Source organism: Anopheles ziemanni, chromosome 2 (assembly GCF_943734765.1).
Source record: "Anopheles ziemanni chromosome 2, idAnoZiCoDA_A2_x.2, whole genome shotgun sequence".
Classification (NCBI taxonomy): Eukaryota; Metazoa; Arthropoda; class Insecta; order Diptera; family Culicidae; genus Anopheles; species Anopheles ziemanni.
The window spans coordinates 16,655,021-16,681,336 of record NC_080705.1 but is presented as its reverse complement, the minus strand read 5'-3'; the positions used below and the strand labels follow the sequence as shown (position 1 = coordinate 16,681,336).

At 47.1% G+C, this 26,316-nt stretch overlaps 1 protein-coding gene across 1 annotated transcript in view; it reads right to left on the bottom strand.

Moving 5' to 3' along the window:
• LOC131282273 (protein spire) overlaps positions 1 to 26,316 on the bottom strand; it is a 126,366-nt gene that overhangs the window by 65,625 nt on the left and 34,425 nt on the right. The window contains exon 2 of the mRNA XM_058311687.1: positions 25,534 to 25,568. Coding sequence (XP_058167670.1) covers positions 25,534 to 25,568 — 35 coding nt within the window. The remainder of the gene's footprint in view (positions 1 to 25,533; positions 25,569 to 26,316) is intronic.

The window sequence follows — 26,316 nt, the reverse complement described above, 5'->3', positions numbered from 1 at the left end:
AAAAAAAGTTGTATCGCTTTTGGCTCCCTTTGCGTTCGTTAGCGAATCGGCAGTAAGTTCAGTAGAGAAACGAAACTCCCAGCCGTGCGTATCGGGAGCGGGTTTGGTTTGTTGTTGGCAATTTAATTTCGTTAGGCCGTGTTAGACCGATTGCTCGTGGGAAATTGATCAGTGGAAATTGGCCGTAAAACTAGAACGAAACCAGGGCGGAGAAATTGGAGCCACATGTTTTTAGCAGAGCTCTTAGACACTCCAGCTGATTGGACAACCAATCAAATCGAAGGTTTCGCAGGGAGATATCAATGAGATTATCTGGAAACTAAAAAGATTATCCAAACATATAGAATCGACACTTAACCTCTTCTAGAATAACCTTGAAATAATTTGAAAGAAACCAGTTTCCATTTCGGTATCTTCCCAGCTTTCATACCAGACGTAAACAAGAGTCCACTCCAAAGAGAGCATTTTACATCCTCATGGTGCTTCGTGGAATCGAAAAGTAAAAAAAACCTAATTCAAACAACTTTGCGATGATGTGACGTAGGTTTCTTTTCTTCTTTCACTTAAATCAAAAACACCACCAGCAGTGCCGGCTCGAATTATGTTAGACGCATTTTAACGATATCATTAGCGATGCGCAAAACCAAGTGAAAAACTTCGTTAGGCCTTTCCATCATCATAATCGGCGCTAAAAATAGCGCCTATGTGTTTCGCGTACATTCCCACACACGCTCGTGTCCGGAGGAAGAGAAATTAAAACCAGCGTATCAAAACCAAGAAAAAACATCGATTGAAGCGCAATTTAGAGATGGAAACCAAAAGCAGAAAAGAATCTGCTCCTCAATATACAAACCGAAAACAACAGTATAAACATGCTCCAATGATAGATGAATGAAAGATGCACCACCATCTGGGAAATATGAGGAACTCTAATAATGACTAATGTTCCTCCTATCTTCCCTCCACCACAAAATTCACATACACACACTCTCCCGGGGTGAAGATTGATCTCTTTTGTTTACAGTTCAGGGAAAATTTGGCAACGATTCGTTGACCCCCCCGGGGGAGACTGGAAGAGAATATGAAAGAAAGTGGAAACTAGCACCCGAATGTTTGTTTAAATGGTTTTACTTAGGTGGGAATTTGTATTCTAATCCCCACAAGCTGATCAGTGTTCACACCCTTCATGAGTGAATTATGCATGCATTTACATCTTCATGGGAATACTTGTTTGTGGCTAATGTGCGATATAACTACTACTTTTTCTGTGAAAAGTTTTAATCACCAGTTGGCGAGGAAAGTCAAAAGGTGCGTCAGTGAATAATTTTTTTTCCAACGAAGAACAGTAATAAATTCTTTCGATCTTCAAGGGTGACTTCTCTCGGCGGCATCCGTATCTTCAACAACACGTGAAGCATTTCGTTCGGTTATAAGAAAGAGATAGGAAATTTATTTAGTTTGATAGTCAGGGAACGAGCTGAAAATAAAAACAAACCTCCAACGAATGGCGATGATCTGTCTAACAAGTTCTGCACTCTGATGGATTAACTTCCGATGGAATTTGAAAAATGAATCAACAACGCAAGCGGCGTGAAACGGGACGGGGAACGCTCTAGAGACGCTGGGTCGGAGCCAGACGGAACCGTGTGTCCGTGAAGGTGTAAAACAAGAAGCGAACTAGTCGATCGACGACGACTGATTACCGGCTGATGGATGAACACGATCAAAGGCAAAGATAAAGCAAGACTTCTACCTCGGTTGCTGCGAAGGCCATGAACCAGACCAGGCCAACTGCCAAGCCCTGAATCCGGGAATGTTCTCCGGTCGGGGAGCGGCCGGGCGAGCTTGAACAGCGACACATACACATCCGTGATGAAATATTCTAGATGTCGCAGGAATTCCGAGCACCGACTAGCGCTTTTCGCGATATAAAGTTGATAAGGTGTGTCGTAATGAATCGCGTAACTAAGATCAAATCATCAAATCAGTGTAAATGAGACTGATTGAATTAGGCCTTGCGCAGAAACTTGACTAGTAACACATTAACTTATCTTTTCAACATTAAGGGGAAAGAAACAAAATTATATCAATTAGGGAAAACTGCCAAACAAATCTTAAAAGTTTAGTGCATACTTTGCTCTCCTAAGCTATCTATCATTAAAGGCCAAATTCCGTCCTTAAAGTACTCAATTAACAAATCCCATGTTCACCAACATCGGTACGACCTTTTGAAGCTTTAATGCTGCGTTTGGGGTTAACTAGCTATTTCAATTGGTCCCGTTAACGAGCCCAAGATCGGCATAAAACACTACTCATCCTCTGAAAACTAATGCCCGACTCATTGATGATAGCCCACTTTTGGGGAAAAAGAGAGTGACGTAGAGAAAAATCACTCGAAACTATTTTAAAAAGCCGGCAAAGCCAAACGCATACACTACGTCAACAGCCGTTATCAATTTCACAACTCAGGCTGACCTAGTAGAAAAATTTAACAACATTGTTTTTTCGAAGGGAACTCCCACTCCCTGGCATGACGCATTTACTTTACTCCAAGTCATAGGCATGAACGATTGCGTAGTGAATTCTACATTATGTTCCAAAAGAGCGATCGGTCTTACTGGGCGTTTTTCGGAAAGATCATATGCTCGAGTAACGAAGGCAGAAAACAAAACAAAAAAAATCCGGCACACGCTGACGTTAAATTATCCAACGATCTAGCGGAAGACTGCGGCGGCACCAGGCGATGACTATTATTACGCAATCAAGAATTCTTACGGCGGACTGCCGGGGCTTTGAAGACAAAAGAATACAGTACGAGAGGGGGAAAACATAAAGGAAGAACAGCGCAAATTGGGGATCATTTCCTACGCGACTCTGAAATTAGAGGATCGCTTTTTTATATAATCCTTTGGCAGAGCGAAAGAAAAAGATTATTGCCAAAGCAAAAGGGTAAATTATAGAAAAAATGAATACACATTAATGGTGGCTCGGAAGCAAACCCAAATTTGTGACTGCACGTATGTTTGACCTAGAAACGATTTACAGTTGCGTTTCCGATGGAACTGTTATAAAAGTTCAACTCAAACTGTTATCCAGAGTGGTAACACGATACCGTAGAGGAACCAAGCTATTCAAATCCAATCAAAGAAGCCTACCGACATCTCCATTTTCCAGTACGAAAAACGGGAAAACGCTTCTGCGAAACATCATCAACGCACCGAACGACACCCTGGACAGGGCAAAGCTAATCCCTCGCCTGATGAAGACGAGTGTTGCCCTTTTTTCTGCCAACCGGCCCCAACATTGAACTTGATTGCCAACCGGGAAAAACCTGGCCAATCCGGAAGATGCTTTTCCGCCGCTTAACGGAGAAGCACTGATATGTTGCGTCCCGGGCTCGCATGTGGAATGTGAAAGATTTATTGATTTACGATCGAAGCGTTTAAACGCTAATGAACCACCACAGTGGGCTGCACGGTGGACCAATTAACGGTTTAAATCTCTGTGACTCAATTAGCACCCTTGATGCAGAGTGTCTATCGGCAGAGATCAAGCTAGAATCGATTATGTAACTGAAGCAGAAAACTGACTAAGAACAGTTGGGTGCGTCTCTCAACTTCATATATTCTGAGGCTCCAACATATATTCTGAGGCTCCAATCCACTGTGCAAACAAGTTCGCCTTACGAACACCATCTAAATACTTCCACACGAAAAAAGAGTGTCCAGGAAACAGACCAAAACGACCCTTCGTTGCAACACAATCTTGAACAATGGCGATAAAGATTTACATCTCACCAATTGACCGCTCCAATTGGCACGGCACAGGCGCCGCCATTTGCAAAGCATGGCGGACACTTTCGCCTGCTGCCGCTTCCTTTTTGGCAGCCCGACACGTCCTGCGCGCTCCAATAATTTTGCTCCGCTCAGCGTTGCTGCAATTCCCGGTTCACAACAATGGCCGCATCTTTCATGCATACACCACCTAAAACACACACACTTTCGATTGCGATAAGCAACCGGTGGCACGGGTAGCATCTCGCACCTTCAACCTCGCGAGAGGTGAGCCCGAGCGTTTGTCCTTCAGCCGGACGGGGAGGAAATGTGGCAAGCACCCTTTCCTAAACCAGCTGCTCCATCGCCCACAACAACCACGCGACGTCTTGGTCCGAATCCGCCGTTGCGCCACTAACAACCATCGTGGCGCATCGTGTGGCGATCCTTCCACCATCGAACCTGAGCGTTGGTTTTGCTGATGGATCTTTTTACAGTTCAGCAATTTCACCGCACGAGCACCGCATATCTATCGGATGTATCAATCTATCGCGCACTCTATCGCTTCGTCGATCTATCGGTCCGATTGCCAACCCCTGTCTGTCGCCATTCGAACCGGGTGTTTGTATGTGTCCATGGGTGGAATGAATGGATGAGGTTGGCCTTTGACCAGCGTGTAACCGAGAGGAGAGGCTTCTTGGTTAGTCCAGCACGCGGCCAGTTTGCAGCCAACTTTCACAACCCTCCACCGACCAAAACCAGGATTGAGTACTATCCACTTGCGGAGTTCAGCGCGGAGTACTCGGAAATGGTGTTGTGCTCCAACCAACTCCAGAAATGAAGGCGAACTCCAGCTACGAGAGGACAAGTTGCCAAAACAAAGCAATTCCACGAAACTTCATACAATTTATTCGCGATTGTCCAGGATACATTTCAGCGGCATAAATCTTGTGCGTTGATGGGGAACTCTGACTCCGGCTTTGATGGAGCATTAACAGTGTCCAACGAGGATAAAACGGGTGTAAGTAGCAGAGGTCGCCACTGTAAAAAACAAGCCATACACACAGGAAGGAAAAGGTTCACCCAACCACCTTCTCCACATGGTGGCATGGTTTCGCAGAAGGAACGTCACACCGCTGTGTGTGCACCTTCTCTTCCTTTTGGGCTTCCTGACAAAACCCGGGCCGCTCGCTGGGAAGGTGAATGGCGCACCGTGACAAACTCTTGCGTCCATGAAGGTACAACAAACAGACCGTACGTTCGTAATTGGATGCGCACTTCTTACATGCCTGCTCGCTTGGTAGTCGTTGTCGTCGTCGTTTTGGAGTTCAAACGATGCCTCCTCCCCGCCCGTGGTCAGTGACATACGACGACCATTAACCCTACACGAGTGGCTCGCGGAACTCGACAGGGCCACTGAAGAAAAGCGTAAGTTTTCCTGCAACGGAACTATTTCGCAAACCCATCCATGGTGGATGGAAATGGAGAAATGGAGAGTGTATCAGCGTACACAACGACACCGTCGAAAGAGAGTGTTGTATTACGAATTTCACCATGCTGCGAAGTGGCTCAAAGATATTGGCACACGCACCCACCAGGAGGCCAACCGGGGTGTAGTACACGCGAAACTTTGGTGTCACTACCAGGATTAGGTGTCACTACTCGAACGTATCCCTGCAGTGGAGGTGGAATGGTATCAGAAATTAATACCTGGTGACCCAGCGCCGGTCCCCTGTCGGGGAGTCGACGTGATCCATCATCAACACAGCCGCCGTTTCCTCATACGGCCCATTTCCCAATTGAGCTATCGATTACTCAAGCGACCAAGCGGCGACTAAATCGGGGTTAAGCAGCAAAACCGATCGATCGATCGTTAGCGTTCAGCACACAAAAGGTCATAAGGTTAGCGCCAGACCGTGCGGGACGGTTTAATAAATAAATTTATTTAAACCAGACCGACCTCCGCGGCAGGACCGCCGCCAAATGGTGCCCTTTTACAATTTGTACATGCGAAATAGGGGGAAAAACAGAGAGCGCTCTAACTAGAACCAGCGATCCGACTCATAATTTCAATGCTTGCAGGCGCGCTGCTCAAGCACCGGGTAAATCGTGTCCCCGGCCCCGTGCGATCGGCACGAACCGTACACTTTCCGCCGACTAAGTGGTGTAATGCCAAAATCTTGGGCTCAATTTTGCCTTTCCTTTAAACCCCGTTCTGGTCATATTTCTTTGCTTCCACATTGAGATACCAACCGCCTTCTTTTGGGACAGTTTTGGGTTTATTTATTTTTTGCCCAGCGAGAATTATCCGATCCTCCATTTTTCGGTACCTACACTTTGTGCTCAAGATAGAACTCAATGTGGGAGATATTGCGCACCTCAAACCGGTACGTACGGGCAGGAACGTGGCGGTGGTACGGCACACGACGGTCCCGATGAACAATAAGCTCACGGCTGCTCGATCGTGATAATTTATGATCGTATCGCGAGTGTCGCTTGTTTTTGCTTTTTTTTTTGTTCTGCTGTCGCCGTATTTCCCGAGACACCATAATTTCGGAACGATATAGCTCCGAGCAATAGATATTTTTCCCCGCACTCAATTACGCCGAACTTTGGTCCGCACTGATGATTGGAGAGCTTGGTACGCTAACTACATAGAACCTGACGGGATTCGTTCGTTGTGACACACATAGGAAAAAAGGTCCCTCCAACCTAAGCCTTCTCTCTATGGGTCACCGGGACGCATTGTCTAGGTCTGTGGGGCAAAAGTATTTCGACCAGATTCCAAGTGACAGATGGCCCGCCGTGCTCTACCAGAACCGGGACGGACGCGGAGCCCGAGTAATCGATTATCCCGACCACCCGAAGAAATCGTGAGTTCACAAATGTCACGCCGGGTGCGTCCCACAATTTGCGTGCCGGCCGACTCGTGGCCCGACCTGACTCTTCCGTTTGCACGGCGCAACATGGCGCGTCATGCTTGCTAACGATGCTGGAGAGTGCGGTGCGTACTGCCCCGTGGTCGGTTGCGGGTGTTAAAGGCATCCCCAACCCTTACCCAAAAATAAACCCACCTCAGTTATAGGCCACACAGGCACACGACTGGCCAGCGGTCGGGTTGACATTGACATTTACTGTCATTTGATGACCACAACAGGCGACGGTACAGTCGATAAACAGACCTAAACGGGGCAAACAATCGTCATCTTCCTCGCAGGACAGAGCTCCAGTTGTGTCAATCAATCGATATCGGGGCGCGCGCGTCGCGTGTGCACTGTGCACGGCACACACGCACACATTAACTGAGGCCTAATGACAGGCTGTCATTTCGAAGGTCCACCGACTTCCAGGCTAGGTCCACCAAACGCAACCGATTGTTGATCGATTGTGTGCGCCAAATCGGGATTCGTTCGACAGTGCCGCTCCAAAGCACACAAACAAACCGTCAGAAAACTTGGCCAACTTGGTCAGAACTTTGATAACAAACAGCAGATATACGCCCCATCTGGTAGACTTCCCGAAACAGACAGACCCGATGGCGGAACTGTTTGTGGTCGATCAAGTGTGACCACCGCTATCTCGCAATATGCGTTTCTGTAATTCGAGTTCTCCTCAGTCTTTCACGTAAACGATAACATTTCCCACATCCCTCCCGCTTCAACTAACTGGGATGGGAAATTCCAGTAACTGTTTCTAGCTGCGTTCCGCTCTTATCACCACGTGTACGTGGGGGAAGTATATCTAAAACATGGTTTCGTGTCGTGATTTGCACTCTTCTCCTTGTTATCTAGGTCTTTTATTTTTTTATCGAATCACTTTGTCCGGAAAGCAAATAGAATATGGCGCTGGTGAATTTGGATGTCATTTTTGTTTTGCCGAAACGATTATTGATTGACATTCCATGTGCATTGAACAAATGTGTCCTCTGTTAGTGGGCAGATGACGAACCCGGAAAGTATTTAGGGTAAGTCAAGACATTGTAAACAAGTTAATTAGTTCGATCGCCATCGATTTTACGCCAATTTAATATGAAGGCTTAGCTGTGAAATTACCACGAACCGGAACTGAACCGAAAAATGCTCACAATTTCTTAATCTACAGCGATTAATAATTCAATTTCAGAATCTTCGAAGCGTTTGACAATTATGAATATCTGAGTATGATGTTCACGAAAGTCCCTAGAACGTACCTTCAAAAGGACACCAACCAACTGAAAAGCGGTTTTGTAACATCACCACGCGAATCAAACGAATGGAGTAAGAAAACGCGTAGGTTGGAAACAAAGTATGTCGTAAATTGTGCGAAAAGAAGATTTATGACATCCTGCATGAAACCACATTTAAGATTTAAATACGATGGAGGCATCTATTTACGAATTTCCTACGCCGTCTTCCTCTGCCAGTTTTAGTTGCGTTACGGAAATGATTCGATGATTCTCCCAAAGAACAAACAAACAAACACCCAGAACACCTACAGCCTGCAATTATCTGGCGCCCTCCACTCCGAATCTCCGAAAGTCCATTAGCTTTCCCGGATAGTGTTAAGGCACGCGAAGTAAAAAGCAAAGGAGAAGGTGATGGGGAAAATACTGCTGACGGAATGGATAATTACGTAGAAGGAAAGCTGAGCGGCACCAGAACCATTCATTTTCCATTTCCTCAAAGTCAACTGCAAAGTCCGACTGATGAACCGGCCGAAAAGTGGAAAAGAGAGCGGAAGGGGGAAAACAACGAAATGGACCCACGGAACAACGCGCTGGATCGAAACGAAATAACAATTTTATGTGCTTCCAAATAGATCTGCGCCATACGAGCTCCAGGAAAGTCCGGGCGAGAGAACACGTAACCGGAGTTCATTGAGCTTTTCGATGGAGAACAACAGACGAATGGACATGGTGCGCTCGAATGATCAAATCCCGCGCTGGTCCTATCCCGTTGCCTCGTCTTTGCATCTCATGCCAAAGAATCAATTTTGCACAACACACCACACGGAAAACGTTCTACCAACTCGATCGGCGGGAACGAAAAGAGAAGGCGCCAGGTAGGAAAGAACCTAACCAAATCGTACCACATATGGGGGGAATGATTCATGCCGAAGCTATTAAAGTGTTCCCTAGACCACGTACCACGTCCATGTGCCTAAACAAACTTCTTAAAGACAAACTGGATGCTGTGGAGTAATCGTTGTGCGCAGGATAGAAGTATGCCGCAACAAAACTTTGCGCAAAACAAACCATCTTTGCTTTAAAACAGAGGTCTAGTGGAAGCTCGGAGCGACTCTCAGAGGGTGCTAAGCGATCCAATCTGGATGTACTTTGGCATTAATCACTTCCAAAATAAACACGGCTAAAGTGGTCAGTGACTTTCATTACCACAGGATGAACAGTGTTTGTTGAGCAAAGGAACAGAGTAGAATTAATTACGCAGATGTATGACACAACAGCGGAGCGGAGGAGAATACTTTCAATCGCCGCACAGACCATTCTCGAAAAGTTCACTCATCAAGAGTCCCGAAAGAAGTTAAATAATCCCACGTCGCGCCATGATTATTCCCTGCACGACTTCCTTGCGGACTTCGCTGTGGCTTATCCCGGTAGGTGCTCCTCGGCTGCCCACACCTGGATCGTGCACATTGGCCACAACCCGGGCTTGACCATTGACTCTCCTCCCGAACTGCTGCTGCTCCGGGAGCATCCGCGTGTGCCGGTAGCAGTTCAAAGCGATCATTAGATCCACGCCACGCCACAGGTTCGTACCGGCTCATCCCACCCGATACGCGGACAAGACAAGACAAGGCAGAAACACAATGTTTCATTCCGGGTAATGAACAGGTATTGCAGCACGAATTTGCTATTTAATTGCAAATGCGCTGCATGTGGAGGCGCAGAAGAAAGAGTGGCCACATTTCCCGGGCCTCCATGGTGATCCCTGGGGGGAGAGGAACGTTTTTCCCTTTTCGGCCAGCAAAGGAAAGAGGAAGGAAATGTAAGGCGGGACAAATTGCATAACACAAAGAACGATAAGTCGCGTTTGGGCGAATACGGCGACACAGTGACATCGGCGTAGTGAAAGGAGGGAGCTGGACGCTGTGGCCGAGGGCGAGCATAACCGGACGATCGTTCGCTCCGGCAGCTTCCTCCTCGCAGCTCCAGGGATGACGTGCCAGAGCCGGTACTTGAGCAAACAAAGTGCTGCACGGGCGACTGTTGTGGACAGTTGTGGCGACAGCCGAAATGCATAAATTTCCACAACCACTTTCCCGCACTCGCGCACACGATCGTGGAAACTCCTGACGAGAGTGGGGTTCGAACGTGACCCGGGTCTCCGCGTTGCATCTCCCGAGGGCAGATGAAGGTGGACCACCGTCTAACGGGGGAGTCCCTGGGAAAGAAGTATTGTTTATGCCGCTGTTTTCCGATGCAATTGCAACCGGTTAACGAGGCGGTGTTACTTCGTGTCACTCGATTCCTCGATGGAGCAAGGCACAGGGAACCAACGTCGGGATGAAGGAGAAGCGCGCTGATACCGACGGATCCCTACATCCACAGGAGCTGCAACCTTATCAAAGGGCTTAAATCGCCGTGGTGACAATTTTGGCGCCAGCTTTCGCAACTGAAAAACTGAACCTGGACTCCCACTGGCTGGCTTAGGGAGTGGAGACCACTTCCTCCACGTTTTGCTCTCCAAAGGTCACAGCTGGTAGCGCGACCCGAGCGCCTGGGTTGGCCAACAACCCAGCCAAGCTCGGTGTGATCACTGGCGCCAAACGGTTGTCTAGCAACGAAACCCTCCGCACACGGCGTGAATCATGAAGCTGTTGATCACGAAATGAATTCATCATCCAATGGTTTTGGCCGAGCCCATGCCGCGGTGTCAACATTTCCGACCGAGCGACGATCGGGCAGTTGTCTGAAAAAAAGGTTTCATCAACATCTTTTAAACCCATTTTTAGGCATTAAACATTGCGAATGAAATGGACTGGCTTAAATCTTACGATAAATGCCAGGAAATGCCGTCCAGTGAACATCCGGGAACCTTGACGGCAATCCATCATTTTTGCTGCTTAATGACGGCACCCGCACTTTGATCGCTATCACGACACAAGACGAATAAAACAAATCACCTCTACCTTAGCGCATTTGTTATCAATATGATGAATGGCCAAAAAATATAGTTATCATAGTTTCTTGAGCCCCACAAAACATAACCGCACTTCGAACTGAAGCATTCCAAAACGCTACTTTTACTACTTATCCCTAACGAACATCTCTCCCGCGGGAAAACTAGTTCAAACGACTCCGAGGCATTTTTTTGAGTCCAACGTCGCCCCGTAGGACTATTTTCGGACACGAAACAGCTTGTTTGTTGGCTTTCGGAATTAGCCCTCGGTATTAAAAATAAATTTGTGTCCCCGCAGCTAATCGAACATTGGTCGAACATCGGGTACGTTCCGCTGCGCAGGGGTGAACGCATGAAGAGATCCAGAAATAAACGCTCTCCCTTTACCATCCGACACAAACACTTCCTCCTGTTGCCAGCAAGAGAGGGCAGCGTCTTTCGATAAGTTTCGGTCGGTAGTACCAGTTGCGTTCTCCAATGTATTTTGGAGACGTTCCTGCCCTACTAAGTAGATACGGCTATTTCTGGAACATGATAAATAGCGCATCAATCAGAGCTCCATGGGACATTCGATGATGTTTTTGTTTGCGCGGCTTTTCCAAACACTAATTTAGGATGTTGTGGTTAAGTAAATGACTAGTTGTCGAGAAAATAGCGTACAAATAAAAGCAGAATGAAAATAAATATCTTAGTATTTTATAAATGTCCATCAATAGACTAAAATCTGAAGAAATAGAGACATACATCAATGCATTTTAAAATTGTTCTAAGTATGTAGACACGCTTGAAAAAGCAAACCATAAGATGTAAGTAAATGTAGCTAACTTTATAAAATTATAACATAAATTAGGGATATACGCCTTTGACAAAATACTCGACGAACAAAACTATACCACTTGTAAAATCGGTAAACCAGTAAATGTTGTAACCAGAAACAAATATTTTGGGGTTAATAATACCGTGCCATACAAATGTATGGACTTCCATATTTAATTGGCGCTGATCAAAATAAGAAATTCCTTCCTATTCAAATTCATAATACAGCTCGATTGATCTACTTCGCTTTCCTCCCTAGGCGACATACAAAAACTGGACAAACAAAAGCAGTCCCGCATCGATCGGACCGCGTTGCGTGTTTGGCAAAGCAAATACTTTCGCAAAATTGACGCAAAACCCAAAAGCACCGCAAGTAGTGTTGTGTCAAGTAGCTCTTTTCATTGAGCAGAGCAGAGCCTGCTCGCTCAATTAGATGAGCAGAGCGAGCCACCTAGCTCAGCTGCTCAGCTTGCTACTGAGCTGAGCTGTTGTTACTGAGGTGGCTCACCAACTGAGGTGGCTCACCTATTGAGGTGGCTCACCTACTGAGGTGGCTCACCTACTGAGGTGGCTCACCTACTGAGGTGGCTCACCTACTGGTGGCTCATCAAACTCAGTTGTGCGGTGGCTCAGTAAACTCAGTTGTGCTGGTGGCTCAGCAAACTCAATTGTGCGGTGGCTCATCAAACTCAATTGTACTGGTGGCTCTTCAAACTCATTTGTACCGGTGGCTCAGTAAACACAGTATGTTTTATGTCCATGAACCGACAATTGAGTAACATTGTAAAACTGATAAGTTAGATGGTCAAACATGTTCGTTTAATGCGGTTGGTAACACGTTAACCGCCATGTCAGTCCCTGGGTACTGACCGTTTCCGTTGGGTGAACTTTTCGTTCACGCCACGTAGGTTCCTTGGGACTGACAAATCTATGAGTCGTGGCGGTCGATTAGTGTCGGCCCGCCAGTGTCGGTCCGCCAGTGTCGGTCCACCAGTGTCGGTCCGCCAGTGTCGGTCCGCCAGTGTCTGTCCGCCAGTGTCGGTCCGCCAGTGTCGGTCCGCCAGTGTCGGTCCGCCAGTGTCGGTCCGCCAGTGTCGGTCCGCCAGTGTCGGTCCGCCAGTGTCGGTCCGCCAGTGTCGGTCCGCCAGTGTCGGTCCGCCAGTGTCGGTCCGCCAGTGTCGGTCCGCCATTGTCGGTCCGCCAGTGTCGGTCTTAGGCAAAGTTGAAGGGTAAGACTTTCCCCTTCGTGTCCTCCTTCTTGTCTCTCCTTAGTTTTTGCAGGCCGTTTGCTCTGAGCGAGGCGCGGATATCACGGCTCGTTTGGGTTATGTTTCTTTTATTTTTATTCTCTTTGTCGCACTTGTACGGATTGCATGCGCGTATGTGTGATTGTGCATGGGTCTATTGGACCCGTTAGTTTTTTTGGGTTATGTTTTTTTTTGTTTTTATTCTCTTCTTCGCACTGGTACGCATTGCGTGAGCGTATGTGTGATTGTTTACGGGTTTATTGGAACGTTTGTACCAGCTTTGTTTCTATAAACTGCGGTTACTTTTTCGTCTCGTTTGCGTTTGAAGCTTATTCGTGTTATTGCTATTTTTTAATATATTTGTGCAGCAGAAGCATGTAGCGGAAAGCATGACAGTAAAAATAAGGATGTTTTATATTAATGATTTGGCTCTAATTAACGTCGCTACACATCTGTACGGATTTTTACGAAAAATAATCAATAAGGTCCGAGGCATGTAAAATTACACTGGGCCCAAAGTTAATCCGGACGCTCAAAAATGAACATCCGTCCGATTTCGTTTCCGTTTGTAGGTGTTGGGAAATTCTTTACTTAATCGAATTTCAATTCGTCAGGAAAAACACCTTTATCTGTTATCTTATGCCCTAAATTAGTTACGACTGATTTGAAAAATTTACATTTACTGGGGTTAAGTTTAAGATTATATTTTCTTAATCTACAAAATACTAGGCTACTGAAATGATGCTGTGCACTGCATCCAATAACAATTATATCGTCTATATATACAAATACGAGTTCAGGTGTCAACCCGGCCATGGGTATTGCCATCATTCTTTGGAAGCTGTTGGGGCTAATGTTTCGTCCAAATGGCATTCTTGTGAATTGGTAATAGCCTGAAGGAGTTGAGAACGCTGTATATCTTCGCGAGTCTTTGTCGAGAGAGATCTGATGGAAGCCTGACATAAAGTCTAAAATACTGAAGTACTTGGCTCTTCCTAATTGATCTAAAATTCTGTTAAGCCTTCATAATGGAAATTTGTCAGTCACGATTTTCTTGTTTAACTGTCGAAAATCTACAACTTATTTCAATTTTTTGTTTCCTTCATCTGATTTCTTCGGTACCTTAAGAATTGGTGAGTTGTATACTGAGACAGAATGTTCTACAATGTTGTCTTTCAGCATTTTGTCGACTTGCTTGTCGATTTGATCTGCTTGTGAATGGAATTGTTTGTAATTCGGAATGTAGGTTTTTTCTCCTTCAATTGAATTTGTTGTGTAAAAGTTGTTGTTTTTGATTGGATCAGATTAGCAGCACAAAAAAAGAGCAGTTCTTCGGAGATTTTGCGATACTTTTTGAAGTTTTATACTATTTAATGATGTCTAAAACTGATAGTTTGCTAATGTAAGGCTAATTCCATATGTTTGAAAACTTTTTCCATGATAGTTATGATAGATTCGTTATGATAGATAAATGATGATTTTTCGTTCCAGCAAAGTTGTGTGACGCATATTTCAACGAAAACTTCAATAATCGAAATCGAATCATCCGGAAGCTTCTAACGATGCGCAAGAGTTGTCTGAATCGATGATAACAAATATCATGAATCGAACCTTACTTACATACCACTTTAGCTAACAAAAATACGATGAAATCAAACTATCCGACTTTACGTTTGGCCGTCAACATTCTGACCTTTTCCACTCTATTGTTTATAGTGCCGCTTTTGGAGGATTTTTTAAACCTTTTTTTGCACGTACTTCGTAGCAAGGTGCACCAAGAAGATGCAATGAACAAACATCATTATTATCAGTTCTAAGTACTCTAAAATCGAGCACAAAGTCGGACGCATGCTCATTTTTGAGCGTCCGGATTAACTTTGGGCCCAGTGTAATTTTACATGCCTCGGACCTTATTGATTATTTTTCGTAAAAATCCGTACAGATGTGTAGCGACGTTAATTAGAGCCAAATCATTAATATAAAACATCCTTATTTTTACTTTCATGCTTTCCGCTACATGCTTCTGCTGCACAAATATATTAAAAAAAAGCAATAACACGAATAAGCTTCAAACGCAAACGAGACGAAAAAGTAACCGCAGTTTATAGAAACAAAGCTGGTACAAACGTTCCAATAAACCCGTAAACAATCACACATACGCGCACGCAATGCGTACCAGTGCGACGAAGAGAATAAAAACAAAAAAAAAACATAACCCAAAAAAACTAACTGGTCCAATAGACCCATGCACAATCACACATACGCGCATGCAATCCGTACAAGTGCGACAAAGAGAATAAAAATAAAAGAAACATAACCCAAACGCGCCGCGATATCCGCGCCTCGCTCAGAGCAAACGGCCTGCAAAAACTAAGGAGAGACAAGAAGGAGGACACGAAGGGGAAAGTCTTACCCTTCAACTTTGCCTAAGACTGGCGGACCGACACTGGCGGACCGACACTGACGGACCGACACTGATCGACCGCCACGACTTATAGATTTGTCAGTCCCAAGGGACCTACGTGGCGTGAACGAAAACTTCACCCAACGGAAACGGTCAGTCCCCAGGGACTGACATGGCGGTTAACGTGTTACCAACCGCATTAAACGAACATGTTTGACCATCTAACTTATCAGTTTTACAATGTTACTCAATTGTCGGTTCATTGACATAAAACATACTGTGTTTACTGAGCCACCGGTACAAATGAGTTTAAAGAGCCACCAGTACAATTGAGGGTAAAAGAGTAAATGAGGCCCCGGGCTAGATTCTCCTCTTCCTGCTGGTTCACATTAAGCGCCTGAAGCTATGCAAAGCGCGACACATGCATTCGTTTCGAATTTTTGAACGCTAACGGTTCGCTTAAAAGACCATAACGGTTTAAACTAATCACGCAGTGGAGGTTGAATGCGGGTTAATATACTTTTACATGTTGAGTTACTAGTAAGTAAACTATACCACACATGCTGGACAGCATGAAACAATGAGTTTAGCCGAAGAAATGATTTGGAAACGGCGGCGCGCCCGCAGCGAGCGAAGCGAGCGGACTGCGCTAGGTCTACCGAAAAAGAGAGTTTGTTATAGTTTTGAGAAATAAGGGGGGCCCGTGGGCCCCCCTCATACCGCACCCCTAGGTTGATTGCGTAGCCGAAATTAACGGTACACACTACGGTTCAAATACTCGTAGGTTGAATTTAACGAATTAATGTATCACCAATTGCATACATTCAGTTTAAACGTCCACAAGAGGTGTAGCCACGATCGAAAACATGGCGGCCGGGGCCTCATTTACTCTTTTACCCAATTGAGTTTGATGAGCCACCGCACAATTGAGTTTGCTGAGCCACCAGCACAACTGAGTTTACTGAGCCACCGCACAACTGAGTTTGATGAGCCACCAGTAGGTGAGCCACCTCAGTAGGTGAGCCACCTCAGTAGGTGAGCCACCTCAGTAGGTGAGCCACCTCAGTAGGTGAGCCACCTCAGTAGGTGAGCCACCTCAGTTGGTGAGCAAGCTCAGTTGGTGAGCCACCTCAGTTTTTGTTTCAGAGAGGTAGCTCTCTGCTCAGTGAGGTGAGCAGAGCGGCTCAGGTAGCTCATCTGCTCACTACACAACACTAACCGCAAGTCCCCGCATAGAAGCAGCAGCAGCAGCTTGCTTCAGGCTGTCCGGTATCTCCCTTTCGTCATTCACGCTGTCAGGCGCTTGACAGTTTCAAATCTTGTTACATCGAAGAGCTTCGAACCGCAAGGCAGCGTTGTGTCCTACACGGTATTGGTTCGCCGAAAGTGCTGAAAAATCGTGTTGCCTACAGCACTTTTCCGGCTCGCGCGCGTGACGGAGAAAACTGCCCGGTTCCTCGCAAGGCACTGCTGCTTCGACCCCGCGCAACCTCCAACGACGACGCCGTGCTAGCCGTCCCATCCTCCCTTCGTGCAGATTCTAAACTCACAAACCGAACAGGCTCGAACCCCAAAAGAAGGAGGCCGCCTACCGCCCGGCGGAAGATGCATGTTTAGCGACACTTAGAGAAGGTGTACCGCCGTTGGACCGAAAGAAAACCTTCCGACCGGGTCAGCCGTGAGAAACTTAGTTACCGGCAGCAGCGCCGGGGAAGAAAAATGGTTCCCACTGGATCAATAATATTGGCCCACAAACGTCGGGTCAGCCCTTTCGGCGGAAGCCGCCAGTTTGTCAGTTTTGCAAACATAATTCTGGAATTTCTTTGCATAAAAGAGCATGGACCGGTGTCTATAAACGCGAGGCTTCGGCTCGGGTCGGTCTTGACGCCTGCGCCAGTGGTCATCAATCGGCGGCATCAGGTTTTCGGGGGCACGCGCGACCGTTTTGAAATGGTAATACTTTGTACCGTTTATCTTGCCGGGCGAAAAACTCGCCGTACCCGGTTACCTCACATTCGAGCGGCCTGGGAAAGAACATACCAGCCCGCCCACCTACCGAACCTTACGCCCAACGGTCATCCCATTCGCGAAACCATAGCGTTCGCAAGCGAAAAGTCTTAGACGCCGGAGGGTTGAAATCGAAAGTGCACGATTTTAATTGTCGTGATCAATTAAACTTCCAACTTCCAAGCGTTCCGCCCTCTCCGGCCAGCATTTCTTTACTTCGCTCCGACTTCACTGCGAGGCAAAGGTTATTTTGGGGTGTTTCGCAGTGTTTGCCAAATTGATACCGTGCCATTGATGCCTTGTGTGGAAATGGATTTTTGCACCCGAATCGATCGAACGGGAGACTCAGAAACGTTGCGTACCGCCTTCTCCGGTTGCGCAAAAAAACCAACCCTCTTTCAGCAGCCTGTTACCGGAACGAGATGAGTTGGGCCGCGCGCAAGGGTACATCGATACGCGTTACCGGAACGCGCACGTGCAAAGATTCATTCGGAGGGATTGAACTTTCTATTTCATCCACAAAACCCACCGTGGAGTGAAATAGGAAGTGAGCAATACGGGTGTAGAAGAAAGAGGAAGAGCGGCTCAAGTCGCATATGTACACATGGCGCGGAAGGCTGTGATTATTGCTAAAAAACCACGGAAAATTGCCCTCCTCCAAAGCGACACACACAGAGCCCGGAACTTTACGCGCATACGTTGATGCCAAATCCAATTCTCCGGCTGAGGGCATAGTATTCGGTGAATGGGTGGGTTGGCCAACAATTTCATGTTTCGCTAAACCGGCATCAACAACCACTTTTCCAGAAGTTGCGCCTCGGAAGCGAACGATGAAAACGAAAGTGAACTTGAGTTGTTGATTATCAGCTGTGTGTCCTACAAGAGCCCACCTTGGCCTCCAAATAAACACATGACACACGAGGAGGCAGAAGGCCACGGTGTATGACGAGTAATGCGCACCCTTGAAACGTCTACCTTCGCGTACCGGGAAGCCACCGGCTGATACTCCCGAGAGGGTATGCTGCCGGTAGGCGCCACCGTGGTGCTGTTGATTGCCCGGGCGTGTACATTCAATCATGTTGGTCAATTATTGGGAATTGGATGAAATCACCACAACATAGGTGGGTAGGCGGTACACCGCACCATTGCGAGCCACCCTTTGGAATTACACCATTCCCGATGGAGTAAGAGGTTAGATATGGTCAAACACCCCTTTTCCATGCTCACGGAAGACTTGCAGAACTTTCGCTAGATGTATCGTCCCCACCCGGCGTTCCCTCAGAGATGTGTGCAATTACTACCTTACCTGAAGCCTGTCAGTTCCACATTTCACATGTCTTTCGGCTTCGACTCACGTGGAGTAACAACACATACGCACCAAAGTTCGAATCTTCTCTACAGCTGGGTGTGGTTTGCAGATACTTGAAGTACTCCAATTCCAGTCCACCTCGGTGTGGGTAATGCAGAAATGAGATAATCATATACCGACGAACCTACCACGGTAGCTGCTAAGGTTCGCCTTGATCTATCCTCACCCTGAACGCTTCCCGTCAGCCAATGGGCAGGTCCGGATCCTTATTATTACATTAAATTCGCACAAGTGTTGCTGGACCAATGTTGAGCGCGATATTGCTACCACCTTTTTGAACAGTGTCCACCATGCGTCCCCCAGAACCAGAAGAAGCGGGGCCTGGTTGGTCGCGGAGTGGAGAGTATATGTGCACAAATAATCATTAATCATAACAATTTCACGGTAGGCTTTGTAGTGAGCTATCCTTGGAGAGGTGTTACTAGTTGTTACCAAAGCGCCCTCATGAAAGACGTACTGGAGGATCGGATACAAAATATACAAAGTAAAGGGTGTACATGCATGTAATTACTAGCGTCAACTAAGCACACAAAGGAAGCATGTCGATCAAGTAGCTCGAGGACTATATACTCATCCTTCCTTAGGTTCCTCCACTCCAAGGACTTGACTATATCCCATCCGATGCTGCAGGCTCCTCTAAGACTCTCGCGTTCTCTCGAATCGCTTGAGTGATTTGCACCTTGCATGTCAGACACCCGCTGACATACTCATTACCCAAACACTTCACTTTGCTTTTCAAACGTTTGAATGCGCCACCGGGTACATCTGGGCTGCCCAACCTGGGCCCTGGTTCTGTCAGCCAGATCGGAGGATTGGACCGAAGATCGATCGCGAGTGAACGGACGGCTGATCTCCTACCGTTTCACCACGGTAAAAGTACCACTCCACTGGAATTCCTGACTAATTGCTGCATGAGATGCATGTTGGCCGATGTCGGGCACTCCCGTAAAGGTGCTGTCCCTTATTTCTTTGCGCACCCTTGCGCATGCGCAATGAGCTGGTGACCGTGAACTTTCGCCTACTCGACACGGTGTGTGCGCGCAAAAATTAAATTGCTTTATACCTTGTCAACTCACGCACGTCGACTCGGTGGTGCAAGCGGCAATATGCAACGAGAACGGTATCGGCATGCGATGGTTTCATGGCCATTTCTCTCCGTTCACTTGCAATTTCATCCACAAACATCATATGGCCGTGTGAAGCAGCACCGGAGCCACACACCACGGTGCAACGGAAATATTGCTTCGATTTGGGAAAGGCGGCGCAACGTGAATATGTGTGCACACATTCCAGAGCTGGGCGCTCGCTTTCGTGGATATACAGAAATCGGGAAAAATTGTGCCATCAGTGAGCGTGCATCTAGAAACCAGCAGGCCTCAGTCGCAGTTGATGCTGTTGGAGCGAGCTGCAGGAGTGCAGCGCGGCCAGTAACGTCCCCGGAAACTTTCGCTCTCGAGGAAAAATGGGAAAAGTAGATTTACTACTTTGGATGGCCACAAGGAAGGATGAAAAATGCCCAACGGCAGTGTGTATGCAGGAAACAGGGAAACGAAAACGAATCGTTTCGAGTCAAGATGTAAGGCTGAATGCTATCATCGCCTTACATCTTGACTCGACTTGCATATCAAACCTATGCTTATCATATTATAGAATAACTAACGAAAAGTTGGATTTCTTAGTTTATTAGTGATGTTCTAAAATGTCTCCAATAATTTCAAAACCATACACACTTATCAAACAATCGTTACCCATGAGAGCATAACTAATCACGAGCGATGTTTTCACACCAACAATCGTTAGTTCGTTACTCCCTCGCAGCCGATGGTTTTAAGTAGTGCAGGCCAAAACAACACAGGAAGACACTGCTTAGCATACAATCACAAACGACTTCACCCCCGGGGGGCACGATTACGCTATCTAACACGACGGCCATATTGAGCCCAGCGCCAACTTACTTCCAATTTCACCGAAATAGGTCATAAACACGGGCATTAGGACCGATAAAAAAAAATAAGCCACCAGCATGAAACGACGCACCAACGTTCACTCGGCGAGTAGGTTGCCACTATCGGTGACGTGGGAGCAGCACCGGGTGAACTTGAACGTAGGGCCGCCGACAACCTTCTTCCCCATATAGGATGATGGCGTTTCGTCTAATCAACCATTGTGCCAGTGCGAGGTCCTGTGCCCTTCCTCGATCTGATCGATTCTGTTCGTTCGTTCATTCGCTTTTCTTCTCCACCTCGATCACTAATCGTGATTCAGCTGGCAGGCGCGCGAGGGACCCTAGAGAGATCCCAAATATAGGTCAAAAGTATCTTTATTCTCACGCCCCCGAAGTATGCATTCGGCGGAGGGAGAAATTATCTTTCACCAACCAACCATGTCGGAGGGTGTGAAGCGGGTTGTTTGGCGGGGGGATGTGAGGTGATCTTTCTTCGGCACACATATTTGGATGTCGGAGATAGAGTAATATCATGAATTTCACCGCGGCAGAGACCCTCGTGACCATGGGACCGTATTTCACATCATCTCTAGCCCTCTGGCAATATGGGAAGAGGAAAAATATCTATAGAAACCTTTGGCATTCCTCTTCCTTCGGTGCCTTCCCAGTGCTCAAGCAGCGTCAATGCTCGCTGGGCATACTTGTTGTTTGGATTCAAATCGGTAAGGAAAGTAGACAGCACCAGCTAGCATGGATTGGGCACACTACAACGCCTGACAGTACGGTTCAATAGATCGCTTGCTTGCTCGCTCGCTTTGAGCGGCGCCAACCGCAGGGAAATATGGAAATGATCTAGCACACGTGCTACAACAAGCAACCCGAGTGGCACACTCTGCCATCGCTTCGGGGACAGAAAGTTGCCGATTCCCATGGCTCTCCTCGCGAGACCGTCTATCCATAGGGCAGACTAAGATGTTTCCCTACAGATCCGTCGACCGTAGTGGTACTATCGTCTGCCGCGTCGATTCGCGATGATCAACACAGACTTCGCCCCTGTCCACTTTCCACTAGTGCGGCTGTATCCTTTTCTAACCTCACCATCCATCTCCACCGATAGCCTGGAGGTCTACTGAAGAGCATGCGATACTGCAAACTAGCCATGGAGAACCACCGCAAGGGTAGGAGTTCTTCCAACCCGAACACCACCGATCGAATATCATGGTCAACGGCGAACCGCACCACTATCAGGTGGAGAATCATGAATGAGCGTTTTCAACAGCTTGTACCACACTGGGCAACTCTCTTAGGTACCGGAGGCAATGAACGTCTCTACATCCAGCCTTCCCCGTGTACGATACATCCAAAATATCAACAGCTAATGGAGAACCGATCGAAATGGACAGGGAAACCCCGAGGAGAGGTACCGCACAACAACGCACCACATTACACCTAGATAAATGACCCTCCTTAATGGCAGCAACATGATGCCCGGTGCCTCGAGGTCCACAAACGCGGGGCGGGCTCCAACGAACGTATACGGACAAGTGAGATCAACAGCAGAAAACCCCGCTTCCCACTTCGGTGGATCTCCGTCCATTAACCGGCACTTTCCACAGAAGACCCGGAGAACTACAAGAACCTGGGTAGTCAACAACAGGATTACAGCCAATGATACACGCTGCGCCCTATCGACGTTTCTACCTCTCGACATCTCAGCGTGGTACGGTTTAACGTACACAGACGTTAGGAACCTTAATGCCCAGCTATTGTGCATGTCAAATGATCGGTAATCACAATGGTTATACCTTCCGCCGAAAGCGTTATGAAAGGCGACTTCGAAGTGTCCCGGTGGGCTTGATCCAGCACTCACCTCCAAGCAGCCAACGATCTGGATGATAACAAAAGCGATCGCAATGTAGCAAATAGTCGGTCTACGGACTTTCCGTACTGCACACAAGTACAAATTTGCATACTTCTTAAAATGATGATTGACTTTCTTCAAATCACCATCGGAAGTTGCCTAAAGGGTGTTGTAAACTAACTCAACTTAACTTGCACCTGGTCTTTAGCCCAGTGCCTTCCATAGTTGGCGACTAATAATCATAAATAGGTCACCAGGTATTCCGATGATAGGGAAAGCGCCGTGGACGCGATTCAAACAGCACGCTCCCAAGATGGAAAGGCAATAAACCCAATCTGCACCGATCTTCGGGCAGGCATCTATGGGCTCCATTCGTCAGTCGTTTGCTAATTTTTATAGCTCCCTTAGGGATGAGCTTCTGAAGGGACCCCCAACTCACAATCCGTCCGTTACCAACGTTGACGGTTGACCCAGTTCAGAAATGGAAAGCGCACAGGACCTGACAAATCGGGACAGGAGGAGACGATTCCCGAAGGGTAGAACGACAGAGCGGGAATAGGAGCAAATTTACCTAAATGCAGCACTAAACTGCTCGTCACTCAAATCATGGTTCGAGCGCGTTCCGAACCCAGGCGCGACTCTAACATGCCCACCAATGGAAATCAAAAGTGAAAGGAAACATCACCGGAGCTAGTTAGACAGTTCCTTTTCTTTATCACTCATTGGGAAGTCGTTAGGAAATTTATTTTCCTTGACCTCGGACCACAAGTGCGCGGTCGCTCCAAGCATGCTCCCCGGGAACAGGCCCAAAAGTGGACACAGGCGGAGCCCTTCATCGCTCGATCAATAAATCAATTCAATCGGTAATGGTTTATTTGAAACCATAAAATGATAACCTTTGAGGATCCTCGGGTTTATTACTGCTCGCTCTAATCATGGGCATGGAGTTGGAAAAAGATTGGTTTACGATCAATGTGGTCCACCGCCTTCCCTCAACACTCGCTGGTGGACACTCGGACTAAGAACCAACTCACCATGTGTTCGGATAGCCAGTTTGGATAGACAATCGGATCAGAAAGCCGGCAACAAGATGCTCTACACAAAGGTCAACTCTCCCATGTTAATCGTCCCACCAATGCGACCACCAACAAACCCGACGGCTTGCTCGCAGTCCATCCAATTAGGAGTCTCAGAGGGAAAAAAAATCAAGTCATATTTCATCCACTTTAAGACCTTTCTCCTTTAACTGCGCGCGGTCTCACCGGCTCGGACCGATCCCACGACGTACACATATTGCCTGGCTCAACTCTTTCGGCTCACATGCAGGTGCACCCAAGGCGAATGCGTGCTCTTTCAGCTCCCGACTTTCGCCAGAGGTGTGTTTTATCGGCACTCCACATCTTTAGAAGGAAAAAAACCCCATCCACAACGTCCAGCCCAAACCCATTAACGCATCGATCTTGACCTTCCACGGGCCGTTCCGCCTTCTCGCATTCGTAATCCTTTACTAGGTGCTTGGCGGAATCAAGTATCAATAACACATTAACATTATTGCTCGTAAATTCTGCACCGTGACTCATGTCGGTGATCTTTAAATAATCAAATTTATGTTTATGAAACAGAGCATAGGTTGCAAGTTGTATTTATCCGAAGCGCTATTTTCCATTTAAGACGTCGACCAAAATGAACTTACCGTCAGTACGAATACCCATATCTACAAGTATTTTACAAACTGCAAAATTGCAATAGAAATGCAGAGTTAAAGTGCAAATTAAAACGTATGGCATTCAAACGCGATCGTTGAAACGAAGCCTCCGACTACCGACGAAAGCCGAGCCTCGCATAGTCCGATAATCATCTCCGAGAGCTAAGTTATTCGAATGTGTTTTCGTTAATTCAATTATCATTCCAAGCAGCACCGAAAGATCGCGCCTCTAAAAGCACCTCATATGGAAGACGAATGCATTCATTCACAAAAAATAGTTTGGCACTACCTCGGCACTACCAGGTCTATCCCTCCTCTACGTTTCGCTTCACCCTGCGCTTCCCAGGACGCGTTTGTCCTACCAAACGTCAGGAGGCATCAAATAGTACCCCCAGAGCACGATGAAAGTGAAACGGTGGACGCGAACTCGCCAATAGTTCGCTGAACGAACATCGATCCGATAGATGCGAAACGCTCCTCGCTGGGTGAAGATTTGAGTGTGCTGTCGATGTAGACGCCAGGTCGAAACTATTTGACTATCCGACCGACCGGTGTGCGAGCAAGCGACGAACTTGACCGTGACGACTTCCCGCTGCAAGCGTTAGGCATGGTTTGGGGTCTGCCACTAGAGACCACCTCACTCCACCATCGGAAGGATGGGGGCGAGTTTTGCGAAATCAAACGCAAGGAAGGAGAGAAACTTTTAAAAGCAACATCGAAATTTAACCCGGTCCTGCTGCATGCCCCGCGAGAGGAAGTAGCCGAAAATATGCCGGTCCGTCTGGGGCTGTAGAAATCAATGCCTTGGAAGCGATCGCTGCCTAACGGGAAATGCAAACGGAACGCAACGGAAACCTAACGTCCCGGCTTTTGCTGCTGGGAGTGGGCTCTCGGATCGCGCCGGATCGAGCGCTGTAATTACAAGATCGCGATAGCGCGACTTATCTGCCACTTTTAATCAGATGTGATTTAATTACACATTGAAGCGTTGTTGGCACTCGCGCGACGCAACGCTTCTACGGTGTTTGCCCTGGCCCAGTGGTGAAATCGTTCGCACGGAGATAACCGAAGAGATGAGGGACATCGGCTTGTTTATTGTAGCAAACCGGCGTCCTATCTGCTTCGTCGTCGGGAGTCGGTTGGGATTTTGTTGATGCGTGCGTGTGCACACCTCGGTTGGCCTCGAAGATACTCAACTTTCTGACCGAGCAGCTACTTGGCCGTTCCTCACCAGGAACAATGTGCAGGCGTTGAGACAACCGTCATGGGACAAATCATAAATACTCACCTTTTTCTGGGTCGATGGTACGCACAGCTCCTTATCTGTAAGAGAGAAGAGCAAAGGAAAGATTAAGATGAGCACATCACTTCACCAACGAGAACGAAGGAACACGGAGAGATGATAAAGCATAAGATGACTCAATTGCGACACCACCTTCAAAAACTGGCCTAATAAAACATGAAGTGAAAACAGTCAGTGTCTTTACGTTACATATTTGGTCCTGATTTCTTCTACTAAAAGTGATATATTGGATTAATCAATCATTTTACGTTCAATTGACTCATAATCTCTCTTGGGGTGATTATAATTGGAATACAGAAATAAAACTTGTGCCGTGTGATAAAATTCCAAACGCCTCTCCCACCTTAATATCTCTCTCCATAATTACGGCGGCGCATAAGAACCAATTCAAACTCATTAAAATACGCTTGATTGGATCAACGTGTGGCGGCTTCCATGCCGGACGATACGATGACAGCTGTAAATTCCGAACGTTGAGATTCTATTCCCCACGATAAAGTCGTCGAATCTCGTTCCGAGCCTATTTCCATTCCGAAATAAAGAATTCTCGCGGCACAGAACTCCTGCCACCGGATACTGGCAGGTGCGTCTACAGGCGGCGGCCCCACACACGCCAAAGAGACAAACCAGTCCGGGTAATCACCGCGTCCGCTGTGGAATACTAAATTTTTTTCCACCTTCGAGTGGTCCGAAACGGGGAGGGATTTCAGAGTGTTTAAAAAGACAACTCACTTGAAAACCCCCCTGGCCCGACAAGGCTTTGACAGT